Consider the following 27698-nt stretch of genomic DNA (forward strand, 5'->3'; position numbering starts at 1 on the left):
TGAGTGTATGGATTCACAAATTCTTTTTAAACTTTGTAGGTGACACAAAAACATCTAATCATAATCCAATTTCAAACACTTTATTTAGAAATATGATTAGTCCCTTATCATCTAAAGTGGGAGTTAATAAGATTTAAAGCAGAATTTAGATTTCTTCTGGAAACCAAACTATATCTTTATTTTAAATAAGAATCATTAATTAATATCTAATTCAATTTGTAACATTTTAAAAGGACATTGAAAACTGTAAGAATATTGTTTTATGTTTTCATTTAAAGAAATCCTTTAAATATTAAAGAAAAAAATAATTTTGAAGATTTAACATAATTCAACTAAAAAATAGATTCTTACATATTTGTCAAGGAATAGCTAGACCTAAGAAATCTTTTAGCTTAAGTTAAAGAGTGATAGGTCTACTTAATCTTGCTTTGGGAAACTATTGTTAGTCAGTGTTGACATTTTGTAGGTTCTCTAAATTCATCCCTGCCTTTAAAATGATGAAATTTGCTTCATACAATGTAGGTAAAACCAAAGGAGGGACAGAGCAAACTTTTGGCAAATTAAAACAAAGACCAACTAATTCAGGTCACTGGGTTTTAAAAAATCCATCTCTTATCCATTCGTTTTGATATATTTACTTTAGATAAATTATCAGTTTCCATTATTTGATCTCACAATCAGTGCACAGCTAGAGAAAAATGGAAATTTTTAAAAAGATAAATTTAGATGTTAAAAAAAATCACCTTTGTTGATAAAAAGAAAATTCTGTTATACTATGGTAGGTTTTAAACACTAAAGCTTTTCACATTTTCTAGCTTAAAGAAATAAAAACGTTTTTTTATCTAAATCTTTATTAGAAGAAAAAAAACATTTAAAACGATGAGTAACAGCAAATTTCATTAAATATTAAACATTTTAGTTATCAAAGATATTTAGACAATATGTTCCTAATATTTCTGCACAGCAGAAGCACAATGATTATAGAGCTCAGACTGTCATGTGCTCATGTGAGTTTTTTTGGCATAAAAGAATATCTAAAGTCACATTCAAACAAATGTGATCATAGATAAGCTGACAGTAACTTACTGTTGATTCTCAAAGCTTTCACAAATTATCATATTTGATGGACATTCCCTTGGGGTAAATATTTTAACACTGAGTAACAAACTGAATTCATTTTCTTTCAAGTTAGTAGTACTAGTAAAATTATTTAAAATTTAATTACAAATTATGTTCTGTTTATATTAGCACAATAAAAGTTAACATTATAAATAAACTGATTATTTCATATCAAAAGTTAGAAAATGAAATAAAATACATAGAACACTCCTTGATGATAATAATCATTTAAAACAGAGCTAATTCAGTACATGACAGCTATGAGCACCCTTTGCAGGGGTAGAGTTTCCCTTTGTAATTTTTCAAAGTGTCCCTTTCCAAACTGTATAAAACACTGAGGAATGTAGTCTTACACCTATTGTATTTTCAAAGATCTACTATAGAAAAGATTAGATTTTTAAACTTCTCACTTTTAGTGTAAAAAAAAAAAAAAAGATCAACAAGCATCCTTTCAGGTTTTTTTTCTTGCGTGTAGTACACATTTGTGAATGTCCACTAGGCGCAAGGGAAATTGTTTATGCTGCAAAACGTACTCTACATAGTCACTAGGATCTCAAACATACTGAAATGACAAGTGGTTTCCAGTCAGTGAGCTAAGAGGGAAACAAATGCAAGAAGACTTGTTTCAATCACTAAACATTGCAGGTTTTGTGTGTGTGTGTGTGTGTGTGTGTGTATGTGTGTGTGTTTAAACGATGTTTGTAAACTTGCCCACAAAAGCTGGGTAATATTAAACAGCCAGTAAGGCACTTTGTCAGAGAGGACGAAGTAGTAAAGGCTGGATGGTTGGCAATTTGTTTAATAGGAAACATTCTATACTTAGAGCAAAATCTGGAGCAGGCAGTCCTTTTACCAATTTACTGTCAAACGGGAGTTGGGAAAACTTTAAAATGTTCTCTTTCAGTTTGTTTACCAATTTTCCCTGCAGAAGTCTTTTAGTTGCAATTTAAAAAATATATTAAATATTAGGAGCTATCAATTCAAATAATGTATCATTTTTTAATCCAGTATTTAAAAGAATATGAACATATTCACTGGTGTTTTCAAAACATCCAAGCCACTCTATTTAAAAATGAATTACAAAACAGAAGATCTTAGTATAAAAATGTACCATGTTATTAACAATTCCCTTGCGACTTCAGATGGCTTCACATATTACAGTATAAGCTTTGGTATTAAACATGCAAATAAAAGCCAACAAGGTCATGAATACAGTGTTCCCAACACAAAGCACTTATGAAGCTAGCGTTGTGTGCAGACACAGCAGATGAAGGTTTGGTAACACACCGCTGCACGATGACCACAGTTTGCACTTCTAAGGCTTCTTAGTTTGCATACTTGGCTCGTTCAGAATCTTCAGGAGAGACTGACTCATGTAATAGGGCCTTTCAGTAGAACCATCGTTTCTTTCCATATCTTCCACTAGGAGGAAGAATGGCACAGAGTAAATATCAAAGCAAAACTGTAAGAGAAGTAACGTCGCCATCTACTGCATACTTGCTTTACAGCAGTTTAAGATTTTTTTTTTTTTTAATAGCACAGTTTTGGCATCAACATTATTGTAAACATACCTATGAGAAAACAAGCAGCCCTTGTTATTATGTTAGTAAAATATTATCTCATTGTGTGTACCAGCTCATATTCTGTCAATATGCATGCTTCTCAGCTGCATGATTGAGGAAATAACTTTTACCTTCTTTTGGATAGCAAACTTAAAAAAAAAATCCCACAGGAATTTCTAAATTCACCTTCAAATTCCTGAAAAGTAGTATGTACTCAATTCACTTCCCAAATTACCATATGTGTCAAAATTTCTTTTGTTTTGCAATCAACAATTTATGTAGCATAGTTTTAAAAAATAAGATTTGTGAAATTTCAGTATATTTTAAACTGCATGTTTTGAAAAAAATGTTTTTTGCAGTTATGACTTTAATTGCTTTGTAAGATAACAGCTTCTATTTCCCCCCCCCCAAAACCAATACTCATTTTTACTATCAATTATACAAAAAGTAACTAGTGGGGAATATTTTTTCTGACTAGAAATAAGCCCATATATAGTTAAAACTTCTACACTTAAAGGAAGAATCTCTAAGTAGTAAAGAAGTTATTTAAAAATATTGAACCAAACAGCATTCCTTTTCCTATGATTTGCACCAAGGGGTTATATCCTTAAAATATAGCCAGTTTTAGAATGTGCCTCCATTTAGGCAGTGAACACTTTTACTCTAGTGAATTTTTTGGTCTAATCAGCATATATAATGTTAAACATTTAATATACGGGCCCCATCTAGTCTAAGATTCTAAATGCAGAAGTTGTGACTATTAGAAGTCTCCAAATTAATCTTTGTCTTAATTTTCTAACTCCTGGAACAGCCAAGAATGTAAGGAGAAAATAAGCCAATCAGTTTCTCGCATGTTGATTTGTATTTTATTCAAGTGATTTTCCAAGTTTTATGTGTATCAGAATCAGCTAGAGAATTTTATAATAATTCACAAGCTGCCCTGCACCCAAATACAACATCTCAGAATTTCTTAAGGAAGGGGCACAGGCATCTATATTTATAACAAGTTCTCAGAGCAATTCTGATGCATACAAAACAATTAAAATTGTTTTGTTTCATGATTATGTATCAACATTAGACTACTCCTAAAGGGGATTTATTTCCTATCACTTTTCAACACTTGAGAGGTAACTATTTACTAGATCTCAGTTGTAACTTCTGTACTATTGACTAATAATTATAACCATCCAGAAAGATAGATTATCACTCTTCTCTGAATTATGATTCAAGGAGAATGAGAGTGAAGAAGGCCCTTGGCCAAAATGTGAAGACAAGTGACACTTTTGACTATAATGCTCTCAAGAAAATAAGAACAAGATGGTGGCCATTATAAAGACCACTGTTTCAAAAATCTTCCTTATTTAAGCTGTCACAGAGTTAGTCTACATCTAGGTTCCTATACTTCAGAATCATTAAAGAAATTAGTTTTTATATTAACTTGTGGCACAATGATACATTTCTGACTCTTTTTAATAAAAATTCATGGATATTTAGATCAAAATGTTAGATCAACACGTTCCTTCCTGTCAACACTTAAATAATTCTTATACACAAGCTTAGTGTAAAAGCCAAAACAATACTACTTGATTAAGTGTTCCTTTTGGGGTAACTTTTATACCGTTAGCCAAATCATACAAACGTGCACACAGAGATTGGGCAGGAAAAGTGCTTGAGTGTCTGATTTATGCTTTGCTCCACCATACAAAAGACTAAGGGGATGGTTGCCAGAAACCAACTTGTTGCTCTGGCCAGCAGGGGTGGAGTATAAAAATAACTTTCCTGCTAAGCTCTGAGGGAGATTTCCTAACCCACCGAATATACCCCTGTAAAGGTACCAGACAAGGTACCTATGGAGTGCTTAGGTATATTTCCTTAGAGTAAAATCTGAAGGTCTTACTCATCTATTCTCTTTCCCCAAAGTTGAACCCAAACTAAACCTTTTGTAGAATGAAGCCAAACAATGTCTTTAACCTAGAAAAACAGGTTTGCTTATAAAAACAGGTATGCTTATAAAAGATATAATCACTCTTCTGAAACAAATCCATTCCAGTTTTCTATATGGCAGGAATAGGGAAATAGGAATTTGTCTCTGTTTGGGTTAGAGACAAGAGGAATGCATTACATGGCCATTTCAGTTTTGTTCAGAATATTTTCACAGTGGCCAGAGGTTCATATTATTGGAAATGGTATTCCAGAACTCAGATTCAGCTTCACTATGAATATAATTACACTAAAACGAAGTGGGCTATGAAGGTTTCACAGTAATTTTTACCTAATAATGCTCTCTATGGAACTTGCATAACATTAACATCTCTATGTATATTATGGTCTTGAATCATGTACTGAAATATACTTCCTAGAGACACATGAATACAAATTTAATCACAGTTTAGATAGCTGTCCACTAGCTTGAGCAGCTATATAGGCATAGTACCATATTTACGAATTTAGTACCATAAGCTGGTTAACTATCAATCTTTTTTATGGCTAATTGACGATACATTTATAGTGCTTTCAAAAATTGCCTGAATATCTTTTACAAACACATTTATAAAAAGAAAGGCTATCAAAGTGCTACAATGGGAAACAGCACTCTGAGTTATAAAAGTATTGTTTAAAACACTTCCAGCTATAGGCTTTAAAAATATGTTTGACATTTACACCTTGCTCTTCGGCTGGGACCACAGTCTATAAAGTATCCTAGTTCACAGAGGCTACTGTCATCAAATGTCTGTCACCTCAAGTGGTACCAGGTTCTGGCTTTTCAGCAATAAGCATAGAAATTTCACATTACTCAAAAGCCTCATTTTTGAGTTACACATGATCTAATTTACAAAACTTCTATTTAAAAATGAATGTCACTGTTTGGAGCTTTTCTACTCTTTCTGCTTCTGGGAAACTAGTTGCATCTTGTTCAGAGTTCCGTGCAGGGTAGGGGCTAGGAAGTAGGGTTTTTCTGTGGATCCATCATTTCTTTCCAGATCTTCACCTGTATATGCAGCAGCCAAAGCAGGCAAAAGCAGCAAGCGGCAGCACAATTAAATATTTTTAGAAATTGGAGAGTCAAACAGGGAAAAATCAGAGAAATTAGTGTTAGAAAGTCAAATATAAGACAAATTAGTACCATTAAGTTGCTGATGCTCGACAAAGTAAGAAATTTCAACTTCTGACAGGAAGCACTAAAACTTCCTAAATCCCCCCCAATGCTCAAAGAGGTTTATTTTGGTAGTGTAAAGGCTAATAAGATCTTTCATGTCCTTTCAAAAGTATTATCTCTCAATGGTGACTGTTCATTTCAGAACGGTAAAATGTCACATCCTCGGAGATGAATCTGAACAAAAAGTGTATGATCCTGTGATAAATGTAGAACAATAATTCATTTTCAGAGTTCAAAGTCACTTTTAATGGTAGTCCACACCCTAACGTTACAGATGAAGAAACGGGAGGCCCGGTTATACGAAATGATTCTCCTGAAGTCAAAAGCTCTGAGGCAATCGGAATGAGGTGAGGATCCAGCCTCTTGTCACTTAATTCAGTTCTTGTCCTACTTAACTATATAAGGCATCCTGTTTTAAATCCCTTCAGATTGCATTAGAAAACTAATGTTCTCTGACTTCACGTAATACATGAATTTAACTTCCTATTGTGCCTAGGCTAGTAATTAAATGATGGTGTGTTCACTAACACATATTGGGTGTTTCAGGGAAAGCATCAGAAGGATGCTGAGAAGCAAAGACAAGTCAGTGTGTAATTAGCTTTCCTAAAAGCTACATGCAATTTGCAGCAGATAATATCTATCAATAAACATACAAGTACAACTTAATTCTATGTTTTCACTGGTATAGTAAAAAACATTTTGTTATTCATAGTCCTTATTATGACAAAGGATAAGAAATATATAAAACCATATAGGATAATTATGGATTTATGGAATAAATCTAAATTATTTTTCATCCTTATCTTTTGGGAATGGTTGGATGATTTAGATTTTTGCATTAGACTTCATAGTGACCTTCCTTACATACAAAATGAAAAGCTAAGGGGGGAATATGATGACATTTTTGTTCTTTCAGCTTCATCATATTTCTATATGATAGATCATATATCTATATTGTTATTACCATTTGAGGCATTGTTAGGATGCCTAGTATGGATCACACTAATAATCATCTAGAACTACTACTGTTTTCTCATACTGGGACCAGACTTCTCATTGCCTTGTAATGTAAAAAAGATGCCATGTTTCAGGGCACCTGGGTGGCTCAGTCAGATAAGCATCCGACTTTGGCTCAGGTCATGATCTCAGGGCTTGTGAGTTTGAGTCCCGTGTCGGGTTCTGTGCTGACAGCTCAGAGCCTGGAGCCTGCTTTAGGTTCTGTGTCTCCTTGTGAGTTATGCCCCCAAATAAATAAATAAATAAATAAATAAATAAATAAATAAACTGTCAGTTTTATACAAGTGGATCACTCAATAATGCCTTCACAGAATGTTTTCTCTGCTTTTCTTAAGAGCAATGTGCCAGAGAAATGATCTCTCAGAAGGTACAGCTGTATGGCTAACAATTTGTTCTTTCATCCTCGGAGCCTACTTTCTCTAGCCTGAAAGTGAAGGCCAGATCAAGCTCCTAAGGTGCTAGGTTCTCCAGGAATTTTAAGAGGAGATACTGATAGAAAACCTATCCATTCTGAGTTACACATGCCACCCAGAAGCACAGCAAAGTCAGTGATCAAAGCTCATAGGAAGTATTTTAACTCTAAGCATCAGAACTGATCTGTTTCCTGGACATTCTCCTCTATGAATCCTATCTGTCTAGTATGAATTGGCTGTATGTGTCTTTGAAACCATTGCCAGCTTGGCTCTATCAGAATCTATAAAGGCTCTCTTCAAAGAATTCCTAAAGTCCAGTCTCAAAGCCCAGTCATATTCTCAGTTCTGTTAATAAAACACAACAGAATCCACTCATTATCATAAATTTGAAAACACTAAGAAATACTAAATTTGAAAGTACTAACACCATGCCATGAAGCCTGAGGTTCATTTCAGTGGCTGACCCTGCTGTGCTTTGCAAACTCCATTCTCTCAGATGTTAAGGTTTAAAGAGCATCTACTAAAAAATGTCTCTTTTTAAATAAGCACTATTTGGTAGTTGCAGCCAGGTCATAGCAAATCCACAAGCCAGCTAAGGACATGGGTCTTAACCTTCTTATCTTTCAGTTACTCTCCAAAGGGGGGAAACACATATACTGAAAACTTACAGAAGCAGATGAAAATTGTATCAACACACATTGCATAGACGCTGAAGAACCCATGTGCAACTAGGTAAGATCCAATAATGACTGTCTGTAAATGAGTAAAGAAAATGAAGATGTTGTTAACTCATCCAGAAGAACAATAATGCAGCTTTAAATGAAAGTCATGAAGAGAAACTTTGAAGTACCCTATGTTAGAAGGTATTTCAATATAGAGACTAAGGAAATCCAATGGTAACGTTTTTGGGTGCCTTGTACTGGGATTTAAATGTATTAGATTACCTGCCAGTTGTTTTACCCCTATCCCAAATGCCCACCAAAAAATCCCAATTTTTTTTAAGGCAGTAAAGCATGGGAGTTAATGTAACACACTGCCTAGGTTTGAATCACATGTCAGGCTCTCAGTTAACAAGTTACTTAACCTCACTGTGCTTGCTGCCTCCCATAAAAAGTTATTGGTGGGCAAGGGAAGAATGTGAATAGCAATAATATTTATGACATATGGAGTTAATTATTATAGATACTGCAGGGCTCTGACATATGGAGTGAGTTAATTGTTATACATACTGCAGGGCTCCTCCCAGGTCCTCTCCAGCTGCTGCATCTATCCCCCAGTTAGGAATGTAGGCTGCTGATGACTGAGCAGGTTCCCTCATTAGGAATTGCCCTCACTGCAGGGACTGCCTCACCCAAGCTTATAGCCCCATCTAGGGGACGACCCCTGGCCAACAGCTGCCTGATGCAGCATGCAAATTCTTTTGTCAGAACTTCCTGTAATTATGTCTGAGGGCTCAGCTATAAATGCAGCATCGGTCAGCTTCTTCCTTTGCCCATGTCTGCCTCCTTACTTCCTTTTTCAAGGGTATCTCAGGAGAGCACTTCCTAATAAACCTTCCACATGCAATCCTCTCTCTCAGAGGTTGTTTCTAAGGAATACAATCTAAAGCAGAATAAGGCTTGGCATGAAGTAAGACCAATAAAGTTAGCTGTCTTTATTTTTCTAATTCCTTTTTGTTTTTTCTTCTGTCATCTCTGATCAATCAGTCAGTGTTACCCAGTTGCTATGAATGAATTGTGACCTCTCAAAATGCATATGTTGAAATCTAATCCCCAATATGATGTTATCTCGAGGTGAGGTTTGAGCGAGGTAATTAGGTCATGAGGCTGGGCCTTAATCAGTGGGATTAGTGCCATTGTAAGAGGAGACAGGAGAGATGATGACCTCTCTCTCCACCATATTAGGATACAACGAGAAGGTGTCCCTTTGCAAACCAGGAAGAGAGCTCTCACCAGGAACTGAATCTGTGGGCACTTAAATCTTGGGCTTCTTAGCCTTCAGAACTGTGAGGAATAAATTCTTGTTTAAGCCACCCAATCTATGATATTTTTGTTATAGAAGCCTGAAGTAAGACACCAGATCTTACCAGCAAAGGTACCCAGTAGTAATTTAAAGATGTTGGTCCTTCTATAATCGTTGGCAATCTTTGTGTGAAGAGTAAGAAGGCCAGCACACCTACATTGGAAAGGCAGAACATGTCTATTATGTACTTGCAAAGGAATAGTTTTTTGTAGTAAAGGAGTTTCTCCTAGTACCTTCTAAAGTTATGTTTATTATTATTACTTACCTATACATCCAGTAACTAGAATTTTCCCCAGGATTAGTACAAAGTCTGTAACATTATCCATAACTGCAACTCTAAGAATCAGAAAAAAGAAAGTATAATTTTGTGTTTAAATTACATTTGTTACTTGAAATTTATTAAAGTAAATAATTCATGGGGTGCCTAGGTGGTTCAGTTGGTCGAGCGTCCGACTTCAGCTCAGGTCATGATCTTCCTGTTTCTGAGTTCGAGCCCCGCATCAGGCTCTATGCTGATAGCTCAAAGCCTGGAGCCTGTATTTGGATTCTCTCTCTCTCTCTCACTGCCCCTCCCCTGCTCAGGTTCTCCACCCCCCCCTTCTCAAAAATAAATAAACACTAAAAAAAAATTTAAGTATTTAAATTTTTTGAGCTCATTTTGATATGTCTTTGATGGAAATTCTATTTGGCATTTGTTCAGTGCAAGGAATGAAGACAGCCTCTGGGGATTAAGTTCTGACTTAATTTTGATGAAGTAAACAGAAGATGGCATTGTCAGGCACTATTGGTGTCAGCCTATTTTGAAGCCTAAGACACCCTGACTCCTGAGGATGTTTCATATCTTCCCTGGTTTTGCTATTCAGACTCTGTCAATTTTGGGAGAGGGAAATTGCCAGAAACATGATGTTCGTGTAGAGAATTTCTTGAGTAGTGGGGATAATAAAAATGTATAAAATGCCAGTGGGTGTGAAGATATAGATGAATGAGGGAAGCAACAATTCTAAGATATAAAAAATAGTATGAGAGAGTAGATTTAAATCTATCAAATTGAAAGATAATATTCATGTCTAAAAGACCACCATCACTTTAAATAACATGTGAAGTATATGATGCTCAAGGTTCACCAAATTGTCTTTTGCAAACTCAACCTGATTACTTACTTACTTTAAAACATTTCTCATCAGCAGATTGAAAGCCTCTCTTGCTGACTTGCAGAAGTTTTTGCCATATATTGCAATCTGAAGAAAACAGTTGATATTATTCTAGAGTCAGTAACATACCCTAACAAGACCAATAGACAACCCAGTGAGAGGAAAATGAATTCATTCTCTTGTCACCTAAACAGCTACTCTCATTCCTCTTTCCAGCATTTGGGTATGTGAGAGACATGGGAACTATGTGTTCTCAACTCTGCACAGCTGTCAGGGGCATTGACAATAAGGTGCACTTCAGATGCTATATGCTTGTAAACTCCATGGGAATTAGACCACACCAAACAGAGGCATGTCTTTTTCTCAAATATCAGGACATGGCTTCTGTCTTTGAAGTGTTTTGGCTAGGGTTTATTGTAAATGGGTTAAGTGTTGCAGCATTCAAATTAATAATTACTCTCAGGAAACCAATGCCTTTTGATACATTTGATTTACTCATTAGAAGATTCAATACAGTATTCTCACTGGAGGTAAATTAATGACAGTTTGAATCTTCATGACTATTTGGATCACTCCTGCAGACTCTGTGTCATGGTGATAACAAACCAGTATCATAAGGTTGTAGTTGCTAAATTTTAGAGGAATTATACTTTTGGAGCTCCTATTTTAAAAAATCTCTTCAGTAGCTTCCCTATTCCCATAGGAAATAAGTAACATATTCAGTTAGGCCCGGTCAGTGCCCACACATTTCAACATAAGATTTCTTAAAAAGACCATTCTGTATGTGAATCCCAGTAAGGTATTTTTTCTTTTCCCTCAGAGTGATGCATAGACTAATCTTTCTTCCCACTAAGCTATGTCAAAGACACACAAAATCTTTTCAATCTAGCACATTTTAAAATTTCTAAGGTAAATATTTTCCCTCTTTAAAAAGATATTAATAGTAATATGAAGTACAGTTAACATACTACTCAACTAGGAAAGCATGGCCCTGAATCATGCATTGGATTCACAAATCCTTATATCATCATGGTGGTAAATTCAACTGCATGATGTAAAAAGTGTTAGAGATGGGAAATGTAGACATGGGGTTGGGGTTTGCAAAGAAGAAACTTAGTAAATAAAAAGTAATCTACTTACCATAATATAGGCATTTCTGTTCAAAAACTTTACCACTGTTTCCAAACACCAGAAACAGCATTTCAGGCAGCATTGTAGAAATTTAGAAATGTTGTTCTGGGCCTCTATGAAAATGAGATATTCAAATTGATGAATTATTTGTGACTAAACTCTAGGAATCAAAAACACAAAAGCTTTAAAAACAGGCTTTTAATTTTTTTCAATTGTGGTAAAATATACATAAAAGTTACCATTTTAACCATTTTAAGTGTATTAATTCAATTGTGTAAAATACTGTACAGTTCAGTTCAATCCAGCAAGTGCATTCACAGTGTTGTACCACCATTATCACTATCCATTTCCAGAACTTTTCATCTCAAATAGAGACTCTGTGCCTATTAAACAATCACTTCATTCTCCCCTTTTCCCAGCTCCTGGTAACCTCTATTGTATTTTGTATGAATTTGCCTCTTCTAGATACCTCATGTAAGTGAAAGGATACAATATTTATCTTTTTGTGTCTTGCTTATTTCACTGAACAAAGTTTTTAATGTTTATCATTTCATTACTTTTTAGAGCCTAACAACATTCCATTGCAGGTATATATCACATTTTGTTTATCCTTTCATCTGTTAATGGAAATTTGGGTTTTTCTACCTTTTGGCTACTGTGAAACTTGTGTGCAAGTCTCTGTTTCAATTCCTGTTTTCAATTCTTTTGAGTATATACCTGTAGAAGTGAAATTGCTGGATCATATGGCAATTCTATCTTTAGCTTTCTGAAGAATCACCATAATGTTCTCCACAATGGCTATACCATTTTACATTTCCATCAGCAATATACTAAGGTTCCTAGTTTATCTTCATCCTACAAATATTTGTTATTTTCATTTTTTAAAATAGTAGCCATTCTAATGGATGTGAAGTGGTACCTCATTACAGTTTTGATTTGCATTTCCCTAATGAATAATACTGAGCATCTTTCCATGTGCTTATTCGTGATTTGTGTATCTTCTTTGGAGCAATGTATATGCAAATCCTTTGTAGAAGGGACCAAGATGGTGACATAGGAGGTTCCTGAACTTCCCTCCTTCTTCAGATGCACTTAAAGTACAGCTACATGTGGAACAATGTCTTCTGAGAAAAAAACTGAGACTAACTGAATGACTCCTACCCCATCAGGAAACTAAGAAAATGACCATAGTGAAACGGGTAGGAAAGGTTTAGACAAACTTCCTGTAAAGCCAATTTCTGGCACAGAACCATACTATAAGGAAGATACCCCCCAATATCAGGCTCTTCCTGAGGAGTGGAAGGTTTGGACAGCACATATAGGATTCCAACTTTTAAGGTAACCACACAAAGCACAGGCCACCAAAACTCTTAGCTCTGAAAGCCAGTGGGGTTTATAACCACAAGTCCCACAGCACTATGCAACACAAATAGGCAGTTCTGTACAAGCACATATGGTAGCGCTCATTGTGGTTGGACAGTTGAATTCATCCAATTAGAGAAGCAAAAAGAGAAAAGAATGGATAGAGTGATGGATGCATTGGACACCACCAAACAGACCAATATGGAGGTGCCAGAAGGAGGAGAGAAAGAAAGGGGCAGAAAGTTTATTTAAAGAAATAATGGTGGAAAACTTCTCTAATCTGGAAAAACAAACAGACATCCAGATCCAGAAAGCCTAAAGAATACCAAAAAAGATGAATCTAAAGAGACCTACACTGAAACACACAAAATTAAATTTTCAAAAGTTGAAAGTAGTTAAAAGCAGTGGTAGAAAAGTGACTTTTACCTCCTTCCGTAAGACTATCAGATTTTTCAGCAGAATACTTATAGGCCAGAAAAAAGAAGTGGAATGATATATGCAAAGTGATGAAAGAAAAAAAAAACTGCCAAGGAAGAAACTCAATGTGGCAAAATTGTCCTTCAGAATGAAGGACAGATAAAGTTTTCCTCACAAAAGCTGAAAGAGTACATCACCACTAGAGCAGCCTTACAAGGAATGTAAAAGGGAGTTCTTTAGGCTGAAACAAAAGGATGCTAATTGATAGCTGAAAATATGTGAAAGTATAAAACTCACTGATAAAAGGTAAATAGTTAAATTCAGAACACTCTAAAATTGTAATGGTGGCAGGTAAATCACAACTCTAGTATAAAGATTAAAATACAAAATATTAAAGATAACTACAACTACAATACAAAATATAAAAATATGTAAATTGTGTCACCAAAAACACCGTAGCATAAAATGTGGGGAAAGTCTAAAAATGTAGAGTGTTTGTACATATTCAAAATTAAGTTATCAGCTTAAAATAGATTGATAGAACTATAAGACATTTGACATAAAATATACAGCCAGAAAATAACAAAATGGCAATACATAGTCCATAACTATCAATAATGTAAATGAACTAAATTCTCCAATCAAAAGAGTGAATGGATTAAAAAAAAAAAAACTCTAAGCTACCTACAAGAGTCGCAGTTCACCTTTAAAAACACAGACAGGTTTTGAAATGAAAGTGAGGGATTGGGAAAATATTTTTCATGCAAAAAGAAACCAAACTAAAGTGGGAATAGGTTTACTTATATCACACAAAATAGACATTAAGCCAAAAACTGTAACATGAAGGCCATTATACAGTGATAAAGGAGTGTGTTCATCAAAAGAATATAAAAATTATATTTATGTACCCATCATTGGAGTACCCATCATTTATAAATGCAAAAATCCTCAACAAAATATTAGCAAACTGTATTCAGTAGTATATTAAAAGGATAATACACCAATATCAAGTGGATTTATCCAAGGGATATAAGGATGGTTCAATACATGCAAATCAATAAATGTGATGTACCACATTAACAAAATGAAGGATAAAAATCATCATCTCAGTAGATGCAGAAAATTAATTTGACAAAATTCAACCTCCTTTCATCATAAAAGCTCACAATAAATTGGTTATATAAGTCCTCAACATAATAAAAGCCATATATGACAAGCCTATAGCTAACATCATAATCAATGGTCAAAAGCTGAAAGCCTTTGCTCTAAAATCAGGAACAAAACAAGGATGTCCATTCTTGCCATTTTTATTCAACATAGTAATGGAAATCCTAGTCAGAGCAATTAGGCAATAAAACAAGTAAAAGGCATTAAAATTGGAAAAGTTGAAATAAAATTGTCTTTGCAGATAATACAATAGTATTTATACAAAACCCTATAGTCCAGCAAACAAATACTATTAGAACTAATAAATGAATTCAATGAAATATAGGAAACAAAGCCAATATTCAAAATTGAGCTGCATTTCTATATACTAACAACCAACTATTGGAAAGAGAAATTAAGAAAACAATCCCATTTAAAACTGCATCAAAACCAAGAAAATACCTAGAAACAAAATTAACTAAGGCGGGGAATTACTTGTGTATTGAAAACCATAAGCCATTGATGAAATAAAGATACAAATAAATGAAAATATTCCATATTCATGAGTTGGAAAAATTATTATTATTAAATGTACATAATATCCAATACAATCTACAAAAATCAATGTAATTCCTATCAAAATTCCAATGGAATTTCTCACACAAATGGAAAAAACAATCCTAAAATTTGTTTGGAACCACAAAAGACTGAATAGCCAAAACAATTAAGAAAGAAAAACAAAGCTGAAGGCATTACATGTCCTGATTTCAAACTATATTACAACACAATGGTAATCAAAATAGTATATAGCACTGAGAAATAGACACACAAATGAATGGAACAGAATAAATGGAAAGCCCAGAAATACACCCATGTATATATACTCAATTAATTTTCAAAGAAGGAGTCAAGAATATACAGTGGAGAAAGGTTAGTCTCTTCAATTCAGTTGTTTTGGGAAAACTGAATGTCCACATGCAAAAGAATAAAATTGGACCCTTATCTTAGACCACACAAAACAACTCAAAATGGATGAAAGATTTGAATGGAGACCTGAAACCATAAAACTCCTAGAAGAAATCATAGGGTAGGCTCTTTGACATTGGTCTTAGAAATGACTGGATTTAATACCAAAAGCAAAGGCAACAAAAGAAAAAATAATCAAGTGGGACTGCATCAAACTAAAAAGCTTCTGCACAGCATAGGAAACTATCAACAAAATTAAAAGGCAATCTATGGAATAGGGAAAAATATTTGCAAACCATATATGTGATAATGAGTTAATATCCAAAATATACAAGGAACTCCTAGAACTTAATAGCAAAAACCAAAAAACAACCCAATTTAAAAAAATGGGGGGTGGGGCACGGGGGTGGTTCAGTCAGTTGAGCATCCAAGTTTGCCTCGGGTCATGATCTCATTTGTGAGTTCAAGCCCCACATTGGGCTCACTGCTGCCTGTCAGTGCAGAGCCTGCTTTGGATCCTCTGCCCCTCTCTTTCTGCCCCATCCCCACTGCACTCTCCCCAAAATAAATACGTATTTTTAAAAAATGGGCAAAGGACCCAGACAGACATTTTCCCAAAAAAGACATAAAGATAGCTAATAGGTACATGAAACAGTGCTTGACATTACTACTTATCAGAGAAAGTAAATCAAAAATCACAATGAGATAGAAGATAGGATGTCTGTTATCCAAAAGACAAAAGATAAGGATGTGGAGGTGTGGATGTGGAGAAAAGGGAATTCTTGTATACTGTTGGTAGGAATGTAAATTGGTACATCTACTATGGAAAACAGTATGGAAGTTCCTCAAGAAATTAAAAATAGAACTATCATACTATCCAGCAATTCTACTTTTGTGTATATATTCAAAGAAAATGAAATCACTGTCTCAAAGAGATATTTGTATTCCTATGTTCAATACAGCATCATTTACGATATAAATGTATGGAAACATGTCATTTAATGGATCAGTGGGTGAAGAAAATGTGGTATAAACACACAAGGAACATTATTCACCTTTTAAAAAGGAAATCCTGCTTTTGCAGCAACACAGATGAACTTGATGGGCATGATACTAAGGGAAATAAGCCAAATAGAAGAAGACAAATACACATGATATCACTTATATGTAGAATTTTTTAAAATGTTGAACTTATCTTAGAATGGGGGTCACCACAGGCTGAGGAATGGGGAAAATAGGGAGAACTGGTAAAAAGTACAAATTTGAAGTTGTAGGTTGAAAGGATGAAAAAGGTGATGAAAAAGGTCTTAGCATCCAATGCACAACATGGTGAATATAGTTGATAATACTACATTGTACAATTTAAATTTGCTGAAAGGTAGAATTTAAGCATTCTTATCAAAAAATAATGAGAGAGAGAAAGAAAAGAAAAGAAAAGAAGAAATGGAAGGAAGGAAGGAGAAAAAGAAAAGATAAATATATGAGGTAATGGACATGTTTGTTACCTTGAATGTGGGATTCCTTTCACAACGTATGTATATATCAAATCACATGTTGTATACTATAAATATATTACAATTTTGCAAATTATACCTCAATAAAGCTGAAAAATTTACATAATTTTAAGAATCCTTTGCTCATGTTGAATTGGATTGTTATTGTTGAGTTGTAGAAGCTCTTTATATATTCTGAATATTGCTTATCTGGTAGATGATTTGCAAATATTTTCTCCTATGGTTGTCTTTTCATTAGTAATGTCTCTTAGTAATGTCTTTTGATACACAAGCTTTTTGTATGTGTGTGTGAAATCTAATTAATCTTTTTTTTTCTTTCGTTGCCTGTGCTTTTGGTGTTACATCTAAGGAATCTTCATCAAATCCAGCGTCCACAAAGATTTCCTCCTCTTTCTTCTAGAGTTTTACTTTTGTTTTAGTTTTTGTGTTTAAGCCTTTGATTCATTTTGAATTGATTTTTGTATATGGTGTAGAATATGGGCCCAACTTAGTCCTTTTGCATGTGGATATCCAGTTTTTCTAGAAATGTCAATTGAAAAAATGGTCCTTTCCCCATTGAATGGCCTTATATGTGAGGGTTCATTTTAGGGTTCTCTATTCCAGGTCTATGTGTCTGTCCTTATGCCAGCACCACACTTTTTTTTTATGTTTATTTATTTTTGAGACAGAGAGATAGCATGAGCTCTGGAGGGTAGAGAGAGAGAGGGAGACACAGAATCCGAAGCAGGCTCCAGGCTCTGAGCTGTCAGCACAGAGCCCGATGCAGAGCTTGAACTCATGAGCTGTGAGATCATGACCTGAGCTGAAGTTGGACACCCAACCGACTGAGCCACCCAGGTGCCCCCCACACTGTTTTGATTACTGTAGCTTTTTTTTTTTAATGTTTGTTTATTTTTGTGAGAGACAGAAAGCAGGGAAGGGGCAGAGACACAAAGAGACACAGAATCTGAAGCAGGCTCCAGGCTCTAAGCTGTCAGCACAGAGCCCAATGCGGGGCTGGAACTTGTGAACCACAAGATCATGACCTGAGCCGAAGTCGGACGCTTAACCAACTGAGCCACCCAGGCACCCTGATTACTGTAGCTTTATATTAAATTTTGAAATGAGGTATCTGGGAGTGTTCAACTTTGTTCTGTTTGAAGATTGTTTTGCCAATAAAATATTTTAAAGTGCATTCAAAGTAGAGTTTGTTTGTAAACTATATGTGTTATGTGTAAATGTTTATGCTGATGACACCTACATTTATATTTTAATCCTGACTCGTCCTGAGCCCCGGGTTTGAAACTGCTTGACATCTCCACCATGCCAAAACACAGTTTTTCATCTTTTCTTTGAAATTTGCTTCTCCTGGTTTCTACATCTTAGAAAATAACATCACACACACATTTTCTCTCTTTTCTTCACCACTGCTCCTCTTCCTATCCCCTCCTGCCCCATATCCTCTCAGCAAGTCCCACTGGCTTTTCCTTCCAAACATATCCCTGGCCTGACCACCTCCATCCTTATTATCCTAGTCCAACTTGTAGTCATCATGTTCCCCCCAACTCTCTGCCCCAATCTATTCTCTTCACAACAGTCAGGAAATCTGAGAAAACATAATTCTGAAGTCTTACCTTTAAGATGGCGGTCTAAGTATTCTAAGACTATTCTAAATATTTGAATTGATGCAAGAATTAAAGATCCAAATGCTAGGGATCCTGTGTGATATCTGGGTAAAGATAAAATGGTAATGAAAGTTAAAATATCTTTACTATTAACTAAAAGTATGCTAAAAAATTGTAATAGGTAAAAAGGATCTGCAGGCAGATTGCTAGGGAAGAGCTGCTTACACTTTCTTAGTCAGACTGATAAAAGTCTTCACAGAGGATTTTAAGTGATAAACATCTATTTTGCCCTTCATCTACAAAAATGATACCAATAGCACATTACAGTCAAATAGAATGTTTGGGTGAAGCAATGGAGAGACACAGCTAAGTTAATTCTTAATTTTTAATTTGGTGCCCTCCCCTACCACTTCTCTCCAGAAACCTATGGCTTTTTTTTTTTAAGATTTTAGGTAATCTCTACACCCAGCATGGGGCTCGAACTCACAACCCCAAGATCAAGAGTCACATGCTCCACCAACTGAACCAGCCAGGTGCTCCACCAGAAACTTGTGGCTTTTACAAGGATTTCGACCTGGTTTGGGATTATAAAACTGTAGCTGTAAAATCAGACATAGCTAGTGGACATCCATGAATTTTAAATCATGTCTTTGACCTCATTTTTACCTTTCAACTTGAATTACATAAGCATAAGACTGAATTACAAGCACACTAAACACAACTGAGAAGATAGATGTAGGGCTCAACGTGAAACTTACCGTATGGCTCGTCCAAATGCAGTAAAAAGTGGATATGGTGGGATATCATCAGGTTTTTTCAAGGCCCAGTAATAAGAAGCAAAGGCACCAGCAAGGGCACACTGACCCAGTGCAATGACGAAGTTTATAAGCCAGAGAAAGACAAATAGATTGAATATCTGGAAGGTAGGGATGTACTGATGGTACAGGCTCTTTCCACCATAGAAAGCAAAGTTACACTGAGCCCCAGGGCAAGCTTTGGCAATTTCAGTTGTATTAAAAATCTGCACTCAGAAAAAAAAAATACAGATATCATATTAAATGCCATTCTAAGATAACACCTTTCCTTTCTCCACTTATGTAGCCCCCAATTGCATGTCCTACTATTCCCCCATTAGCTTCTGCTGTTATTCCTATTTTCTCTCCCATCACTTTACATTATTCTTTAATGAGCTCTGGAAGTGTTTGATTTTCCATGATATGTTCACCACTCTGCTCCTGCTAAAATTTCACATTTATTAGTGTTGTTGACCATACCTGCTTGTTGGGTATGTAACAGAACAGATGAGCTCAGGAAAGAATAGTGCTTTCTCTCTATTCTGCCTGCCATTTTCAGTGCTCTCCTAACATCTGATCCACCCTTCCCTTCTTAACAGTGATTCCCATTAATGCCACTATTTCAGAATGATTTTTACAATTGCTAGGTGAAATGTAGTAGACTTCTGTATTGAAGTAAGTTAAAGAGTTAGTTTCTTTTACTTACCTCTGGGTCACAGGTTGTATTTTCATGTTTACATTGCCCTTCTGGGGTTATGACTTTGTATACAGGTACCCCTGATGTAGCCAAGTAACTGGGTTAGTCTATTAAGGATAAACTATTTGCTGGTAGATTGAAAGTAGATAGACAAGAAAATAATGCAAATCACTCAAAAGTCCACTGAGAGATTAACTTCAAAAAAACTTCTAATCTTTTAATAATTCATACATTTTTCAGACCCAGAATAATAGAAGATGGGTTAGCTGTACTGAGTGATCCCTTAACATTAAAATGCAAAGGAATTTTCTTCAGTTATTGCCAAGAAGAAGTACCATATGTGAAGACAAAACAAAATCTACCATATGACCTATCTGAGGGGAAATTCAATCAGTAGAAAAACTTTTTTTTAGAGCTTAGCAAAAAAAAAAAAAAGGAAAAACAAAAATAAAAAACCTTTAGTGTGTTTCTAGTCTTCCCAGGATGGAAAACACTGGACACAAACTCTTGGTTCTTGAAAAATAGAGTGGACCTGAGGTTTAAAGATGTCAATTACCAAAGGATACACTGCTATCACCGCCCAGTAGGAAATACAGATGGAGAGGAAAATGAAAGTTAAAAGTGGATAAGCTAATGTAGTAGGGATATATCCAATGGCTCTGAAATAAAACAATAGTTGAAATTCAAAATGATCCACAAGATATAAGTTCTCAAAGTTTTCTCTGTTTACACTAGAAATAAGCTTTATACTGAATTGATTCAAGAACTGTGGTAATAACTATTGACTCTTTTTTGCTAATCATTCTGGCATATTCTTGGTTGGCTTTACATTTTACTTAAGTTTTATTTATTTGTTTTTAGTAAATTAGAGGCCTTCTTTTAATGCTCATATTTTATTCCTGCCAAAAGTTCCCCAAGTTTCTGTGTGACTCAAAGATTTGATACCCCAAACGTTTTTGTCTTTGGCTATTTCCTTATGACTCAAAGATTTGATACATCATAATCATAGTTCTTCCTTTTGTTTACATTCTTAGACTTTCAAAATTGGAGAGAACCTTGAACATCATCTGATCAAATGTGAGAATCCCTCCCTAATTCAGGAATCCCTTCTATACTATTTTCTAAATATGTTTGCTTCTAGTAACCACATTGAGTGGTAAAGACTTACTTTTGTATGACAGAGCTTATTCTCTGTCATAGAAAGTTCTTCCTCATATCCTGGACTGTTACTCATCCAGTACCTTTTGGAAAAGAAATGTTCACCTTTTTCATATAGCAGCCCTTCAAGTTACTATTATGTTCCAGTATAATCATTCCCTTGATATTTTCTCATAAGTCATAGTGTCTGCAATGTTCACCATCCTAGTAGCCCTATTCCTACTTTTGAATGATCTTTTCAGCATATGACACTGAAAACCCAATACTGTTTGATTTAGCCACTGAGATTTATGATGGAACTATTTCCCCTCCTAATGCATTGGCATATCTTAGATTCCTTTTGCATTTGTTACCTCGTTCACCTATTTGAGCTATGTTTTGTCACCTTTCTGCAGATACTGCTGTTAGGTGAATCATTGAGAATCTCATGTTTACCCTGTATTCTCACACCAATTTATTCCAGCTCTAACTTCCCCTTGGAAAAAAAAAATCAACCTGTCATAGTTGTATTGCCCTCTACCCCCAACCCCCACACACACAGAGGTGTAATAGTGGGGCAAGTTACAGTGAATTACAGTATCATATTACTTAATAAATAAACCCAGAATATCAGTAGTTTTCAGTGGCTAATGATTGGGCTTCAGTTATTATAGGAAGGAGGGTTTAACAAACTTCTTGTTAACTATTTAAACCATTGGATTCAGGTGGCACTATTATAGATGACAATTTTGTTAAAATAATCCTTACAGATGATTTAAAATATTTGCTCTCTGGTCATTAGAACTTAGTTTCCATTGTTCTAAATAGAAAGATGGTCTGTTGGCTTTATAATAATGCTTTTCTTGTTTCTTCCATGCAGTATTCAAAAGTTTAAAGTATTATCCTCAAGTGACCTTTTGGAATAGTTTAGAAACTGTAGGTGTCATTACCTCCCTGCATGAATTTTAGTGTTTATTTTATAGCATTTTTTTAAGTTTATTTATTTTGAGAGAGAGAGAGAGGCAGACAGAAGGAGAGAGAGAAAATCGCGAGCAGTCTCTGCACTGTTAGTACAGAGTCTGATGGGCTTGAACTCACCAACTTCTGGGCTCAATCTCACAAACTGTGAGATCATGACCTGAGCCTAAAGCAAAAGTTAGATGCTTAATTGACTGAGCCCCAGGAACCCCTATTTTATAGCATTAAAAATTTTTTTTTCAATGTTTGTTTGTTTTTCAGAGACAGAGCATGAATGAGGGAGGGGTGGAGAGATCAGGAGACACAGAATCCGAAGCAGGCTCCAGGCTCCGAGCTATCAGCACAGAGCCCGCTGCAGAGTTGAACTTACAAACCGAACCATGAGATCATGACCTGAGCCAAAGTTGGAAGTTGGATGCTTAACTGACTGAGCCACCCAGGCACCCCTAGAGCATTTTTTAATAAAAAATTCCTGAATTAAGAGCTGTATATATAAAATGTATAGTCTGGTGCTCCTAGAATCAATTATTCTATTAGCAAATTTTGTCACTCATATAGAAATGGTAATAGCATATAAGTGACTATAGAATTATGGTGATTTAAAGTTTTGCAAATGATCTCAACAATCAATATTAACATATGATTCAATATGGGAGTAATACAATATACAATACGAGTTACTTTTATATAGCACCTTATCACTCTCACACGTTATTATCCTAATATAAATTTGGTGTTTAAAAAGTGCTAATATATAGACTAATAGGTTTGAGCCCTATTTCACCCTATGATAATTGAGGTTTGGAGATATTGAAGGATTTGTTAGCATGACCTTTCTAATAATTGGCAACGTCTGAACTTAAGTCTTCCTGATGGAAAGCAGATTTCTTTAACAAGTCTTCTTAAAGGGAAAATCATCTGGGGCATCTACACAATAGGCAGTGACTGATTTGACTGACTGATACACATATGAGTTTCTCCATCAGGGCCTTACTTGCTCCCTTCCTTCAGCAGGGCAATGGAGATGCGGATTCGTTCCCTGAGGAAGATCAGCATGAGGATGATAAACACTTCAAGAAGGCAGAGTATTACCACTTTAAACAGGAAAAAAAAAAAATTAGTGTGTGATACAAATCAATCCAAAAAACAAACTTTCTCCGCAAAAGTTAGGACTGAGTTTCGTGATTATTTCTACCAATTCTGACTCTCCATAATTTAAGCAGTGCTACCTCTCCCCAAATGCCAATCTTAGAAATTCACTTGCAAAACCTCCAAGAAATGCTGAGAAGTCTAGATTAAAACCTTTAGCTAGAGTTTGAACAACTCAGTTGATCAGGCTTCCATTTTATCTATAGAAACATTTCACACCATTTGTAAAAATGATACAGAAGGAAGGGCTGCTCTAGGCAGTGTTATTTTAGATGTGTTCACTTACACTTCATTGATTAAGAGAATTACAGAAAAAACTTTTTGAGCTGTCGACCCTGCTCACAATGCCTCTTCATTAATTGACCTTGCTGACTGACAGGGCAGGCTCTTGCCTGCCACATTTTTATTTTGTGACTCCACTCATCATGGCTACCATTGATGGAATCAGGGTGTAAACCCAACTCCAGTTGTCTGATCAAAGTCTCAGAATTAGAACTAAGGGAATCTACTTCAGTTTTGAATTAAAGGTTATAAAGCTCTTGACCTCTGAGTTATACAAACTCAATGAACTGTGTCAAAACCACCTTTACATGAAGTGAGTGAATTTGCAAAGAAAGAATGAAGTATTTGTATATTAAGGAAACAGAGCAGAGAGGAAATCTTGGGTTCTTTTGGCTTTCTGTTTCCTGGATCCAAATACACTTGAAAGTCCAGCTGCTTTTCTGTTGTTTTGAGTTTGATGAGACACTTCTATATTCTTATAATAAGTCCCAATGCCTTGCCCCTAGCTTGTTCCAATTTTCTTTTTGGCTACCTTAAATTAATTTATTTTTACTTGAATCCAAATGGTCCTAATTATTATATTTCCTCAATTCTAAGACGCATATTTAACTTAGTAATAACTTTTTTAGGAAAAATAAGAAAATCCTTCATTAAACATCTTTTCATTGATCATAAGATGCATCCTGACTTCAGAGATGTTAAAAAGTGAAACATTATGGATCTTAAAATTAAGGAAATACAGCACTGCTAATAACAATCTGAAACTATAGAAGAAACTTAAGGGAAAGCTATAATTCCCATCTGTGAAAGAATCTGTTCCATTATATCCTTGCTAGACAGTAATTCTGCTCATGCTTGAACACTTCAAGTGACAGGGCACTCATTTAATTCTATTGTTACACCACCAAGATTCTGATATTACAGCACATATCACTTAACATCTCCAAGTAGAAATCAGCTAACCCAGAGATGTGAGAGGATCTTAGTAACGTATCATCTTGCCACTGTGTCTTCTTTTAGTGAAATTATGTATTTATGTTTTCATGCATATTTGATTCTCTTAAATTGAGTCCACAATTATGGGGTATAGCCATATTAAGCTAAAATCATTATCTTAGAACAAACCTAATATAAGATATGCCAGAATCACTCTATATTCTGAAATTGCGTTGATAAACAACGTTTCATATTAAACTTCTCCCTTTACAAAACTACATATCTAAAAATGATTACAAAGATTTTATTGTCTTTTGAATTTAAATATTATATTCTTTTCCTGTGTTTGAATAAGAGCAAAGAATGGAAATCTGGGTTTTGAGACCCTGTAGAGAAGTTGGTGTTACTCTAACTTCTCAGAGGAGGAGACTGGGATAACTAATAGCAGAAATGACAATAGAACCATCTCCTAACACTACCCAAAACTCATAAAAATGATAATTTTTGTATGTATAACTCTGCTTATTTTTAGTGTTTCCATCGATGAGTGTAATTTCACATTACGCCTTTCTCTTTGGTACCTAGAATTTTGTCCAAACAGAGCAAGTAATCAATTATTGTCTGATAAATGGGTTGTGAAGGTAGAGGCTCATTTGAGGAAAGACTGGTATTGCTAGACTTGAAAATAAAAGCAAGCTCTGTATTTTCCTCAAAGGAGATCCTTTAACTTCTTCAGTGGCAGGTTCTGATCATGTCAATGATTTTTGTGTGGAAGGCACTGAAGAGACAGCTGTGGGAAGACCACAGAACCTGTAGCTAAGATCCATCTGATAATAAAATTAGAGGTTTCAAAACATAATGGATGAAATTCATCATCTTTAGACATGGTAGGTAATCACAGTAGATTTCTGACAACATATGGAATCATTCAAATTCAGGAAAACTGTTGAGGATACAAATCCTAAGATGCCTCTGATTTTTAGTTAGAAAGAAATGACTACAAATGAAGTAATTCTTCTGCAACATATTTGGGGGAAAAAGTGTTCTATGAAGGGAACTAGTCTGCATAAGAGCCGCACATGGGAACCAAAGAACAAGGATGTGACATTTTGACCTAGCATTGCCCGAGAAAAAGAAAAGTCAAATGTGGCAGAAAAAAGGGCTAGGTCATCAAGCTTGGCATGAGCCTATAGAAAAAGTCTCTCAAGATTATACAAAGCCCCCTGCTAAAAAAAAAAAAAAAAAAAAAAAGCTTCTCATTATTAATTTTGTTGCTCACATGCCTTGATACCAGGAAAGCAGTGTCCTAGATGGAACATGTCTGCATTCGGGTCAGGAAGAGTATCCTATCAGTGTAAACAACTAAAATGGAAGGCCGGTGACATGATATGGGCCTGTCCTTGAAAACCTGATGACTTCTGGGTGAAGTGACAAAAGCAAGTTTTCACATTATGGGGATGGGGCCCATACCTGGACCTATGATGCCCCCATCAAGATATTACTCCCCTCTGAGGCTCTCTCTGGGTTTCTTACCAGGCCTCTTGGAATATGCTTTGCCTGGTGCTCTAACTTAAATAATATGAAGAGTTTCTTTTAAAGCAACATGTAAATAGAGATTATTTTTAAATCTTGATTAAAGAATATTAATCTCCATGAAGTGGAAAGAATATGATAAAAACCATTCTAGGAATATAAAAGTGATCTCTGAAATCATCTTGCTTTAAAAATTTTTTTAATTTACCCTTAACTAATTCAATAATCTGAACACTTCAAAAATGTAAATTCATTTTGTTACTTATTATTACAATTCCTATAATAGTTTAAAAGTCTTGCTATGAAAAAAAAATGTTTTTTTTTCTGTTTTTAAAACAAATTTGAAAAATCCAACTTTTTTTCCTTTCAAAACACCTTTCTTGGATATCAAGTTAATGGCTATAAACATCCACATCCAAAACATTTTAAGTTGAAGGCAAATAGCATGAGATCATTGTAAGGTAATATTTCCTTAGATTATATAATAAATTTCCCTCAATGACTTTTCCATTTACTGTAGCTAGTAAAATCATAGACACATTTACTTTTATGACATTAGTGATAAGTATATTTAACAGGTTACACCAACCCAAGATTTCCTTTAGGAAAAAAAAAATTTCCTTTCATTATTAAAACTTTAACAAAACCAGTTTTTAAAATCCACTCACTAAATGTGAACCATGTTTGTTTCAGTTGAAAGTACATGCTTATATCAGTCTGAATCCCGATGTCATATACAGTTAGATGAGAATTTGGCTGTCCCTGAAGATTGCAGTATTCCTGGTAACAGTGGCCTATTCCTTGAAAAGAAAAGAAAAACAGACTAATATAAAATGTTATTTTCTGAAATATAAGCTATACACATCACATATATCTACAAAGGCAAGATTCATATTTACAGAGTAAACATTTTATGTGAATCTAATATTCTAAATGTGCTGTTGTATTCAAATAAATGTTACCAGTATTTGCCTGGCTCACTGTGGCAACATCTGGCTTTATATGTCCTTTTGACTAGAAACAACCTCAGTGTCCATCGACAGGGACTGGCTAAGTAAAATATGGTATATTTGTATAGTAGAATACTATCTTTTTATATAAAGAAGAGAAAGTGTACTTATATTCAATGATCACTGAGATATTTTGTTAAGTGAAAACAACAAGGCACAAAATGACATAAAAAGTGTGCTGTAATTCATATAAGAAGTAGAACAATCTTTATATATACTTTCTTGTGTACACATAAAGTATCTCTGGAAGGATACACAGAAATACATTTTTTACTTCCAGAGAAGGAAACTTACTGACCAAGGAGTAAAACGAGAAGGCAAATTTCACTGTATAAACTTTATACCTTTTGAAATTTGAAGCACATAAATAATACAATCTATTTAAAAAGCAAATTTTTAAAAAAAGATTTAAGTTGAAAAAGGAGTGCTTTTGAATTAAAAATTTTAGGTGAAGTCATGTCTTGATAGAATTATCTAACGCATAGTCTTATCAAAGATTGTATCCAGGCAAAGCAAATATGGACTAGATTTCCCCAAGACACTGTATTTCAGACTGTATAATGACTTTTTACATAGTCTAGATAAATTGGGAATAAAAAAA

General features: G+C 34.8%; 1 protein-coding gene across 2 annotated transcripts in view; it reads right to left on the bottom strand.

The window, feature by feature from the left end:
- Window positions 1-2211: 2211 nt before the first annotated feature.
- SLC44A5 (solute carrier family 44 member 5) overlaps window positions 2212-27698 on the bottom strand; it is a 344384-nt gene continuing 318897 nt past the window's right edge. The window contains exons 12-23 of one of the 2 annotated variants that reach the window (XM_043575297.1): window positions 26756-26887; window positions 23182-23281; window positions 20639-20731; window positions 20082-20169; window positions 19340-19602; window positions 18591-18685; window positions 11582-11685; window positions 10455-10528; window positions 9556-9626; window positions 9355-9443; window positions 7937-8021; window positions 2212-5670 (exon numbers count right to left, since the gene is read on the bottom strand). In XM_043575297.1, the coding sequence (XP_043431232.1) occupies window positions 5558-5670; window positions 7937-8021; window positions 9355-9443; window positions 9556-9626; window positions 10455-10528; window positions 11582-11685; window positions 18591-18685; window positions 19340-19602; window positions 20082-20169; window positions 20639-20731; window positions 23182-23281; window positions 26756-26887 (1307 nt within the window). In that variant the 3' untranslated portion in view covers window positions 2212-5557. The remainder of the gene's footprint in view (window positions 5671-7936; window positions 8022-9354; window positions 9444-9555; window positions 9627-10454; window positions 10529-11581; window positions 11686-18590; window positions 18686-19339; window positions 19603-20081; window positions 20170-20638; window positions 20732-23181; window positions 23282-26755; window positions 26888-27698) is intronic. The other variant, XM_043575298.1, reaches the window with a different exon arrangement.

Source organism: Prionailurus bengalensis, chromosome C1, assembly GCF_016509475.1.
Source record: "Prionailurus bengalensis isolate Pbe53 chromosome C1, Fcat_Pben_1.1_paternal_pri, whole genome shotgun sequence".
In the NCBI taxonomy this organism is placed as follows: domain Eukaryota; kingdom Metazoa; phylum Chordata; class Mammalia; order Carnivora; family Felidae; genus Prionailurus; species Prionailurus bengalensis.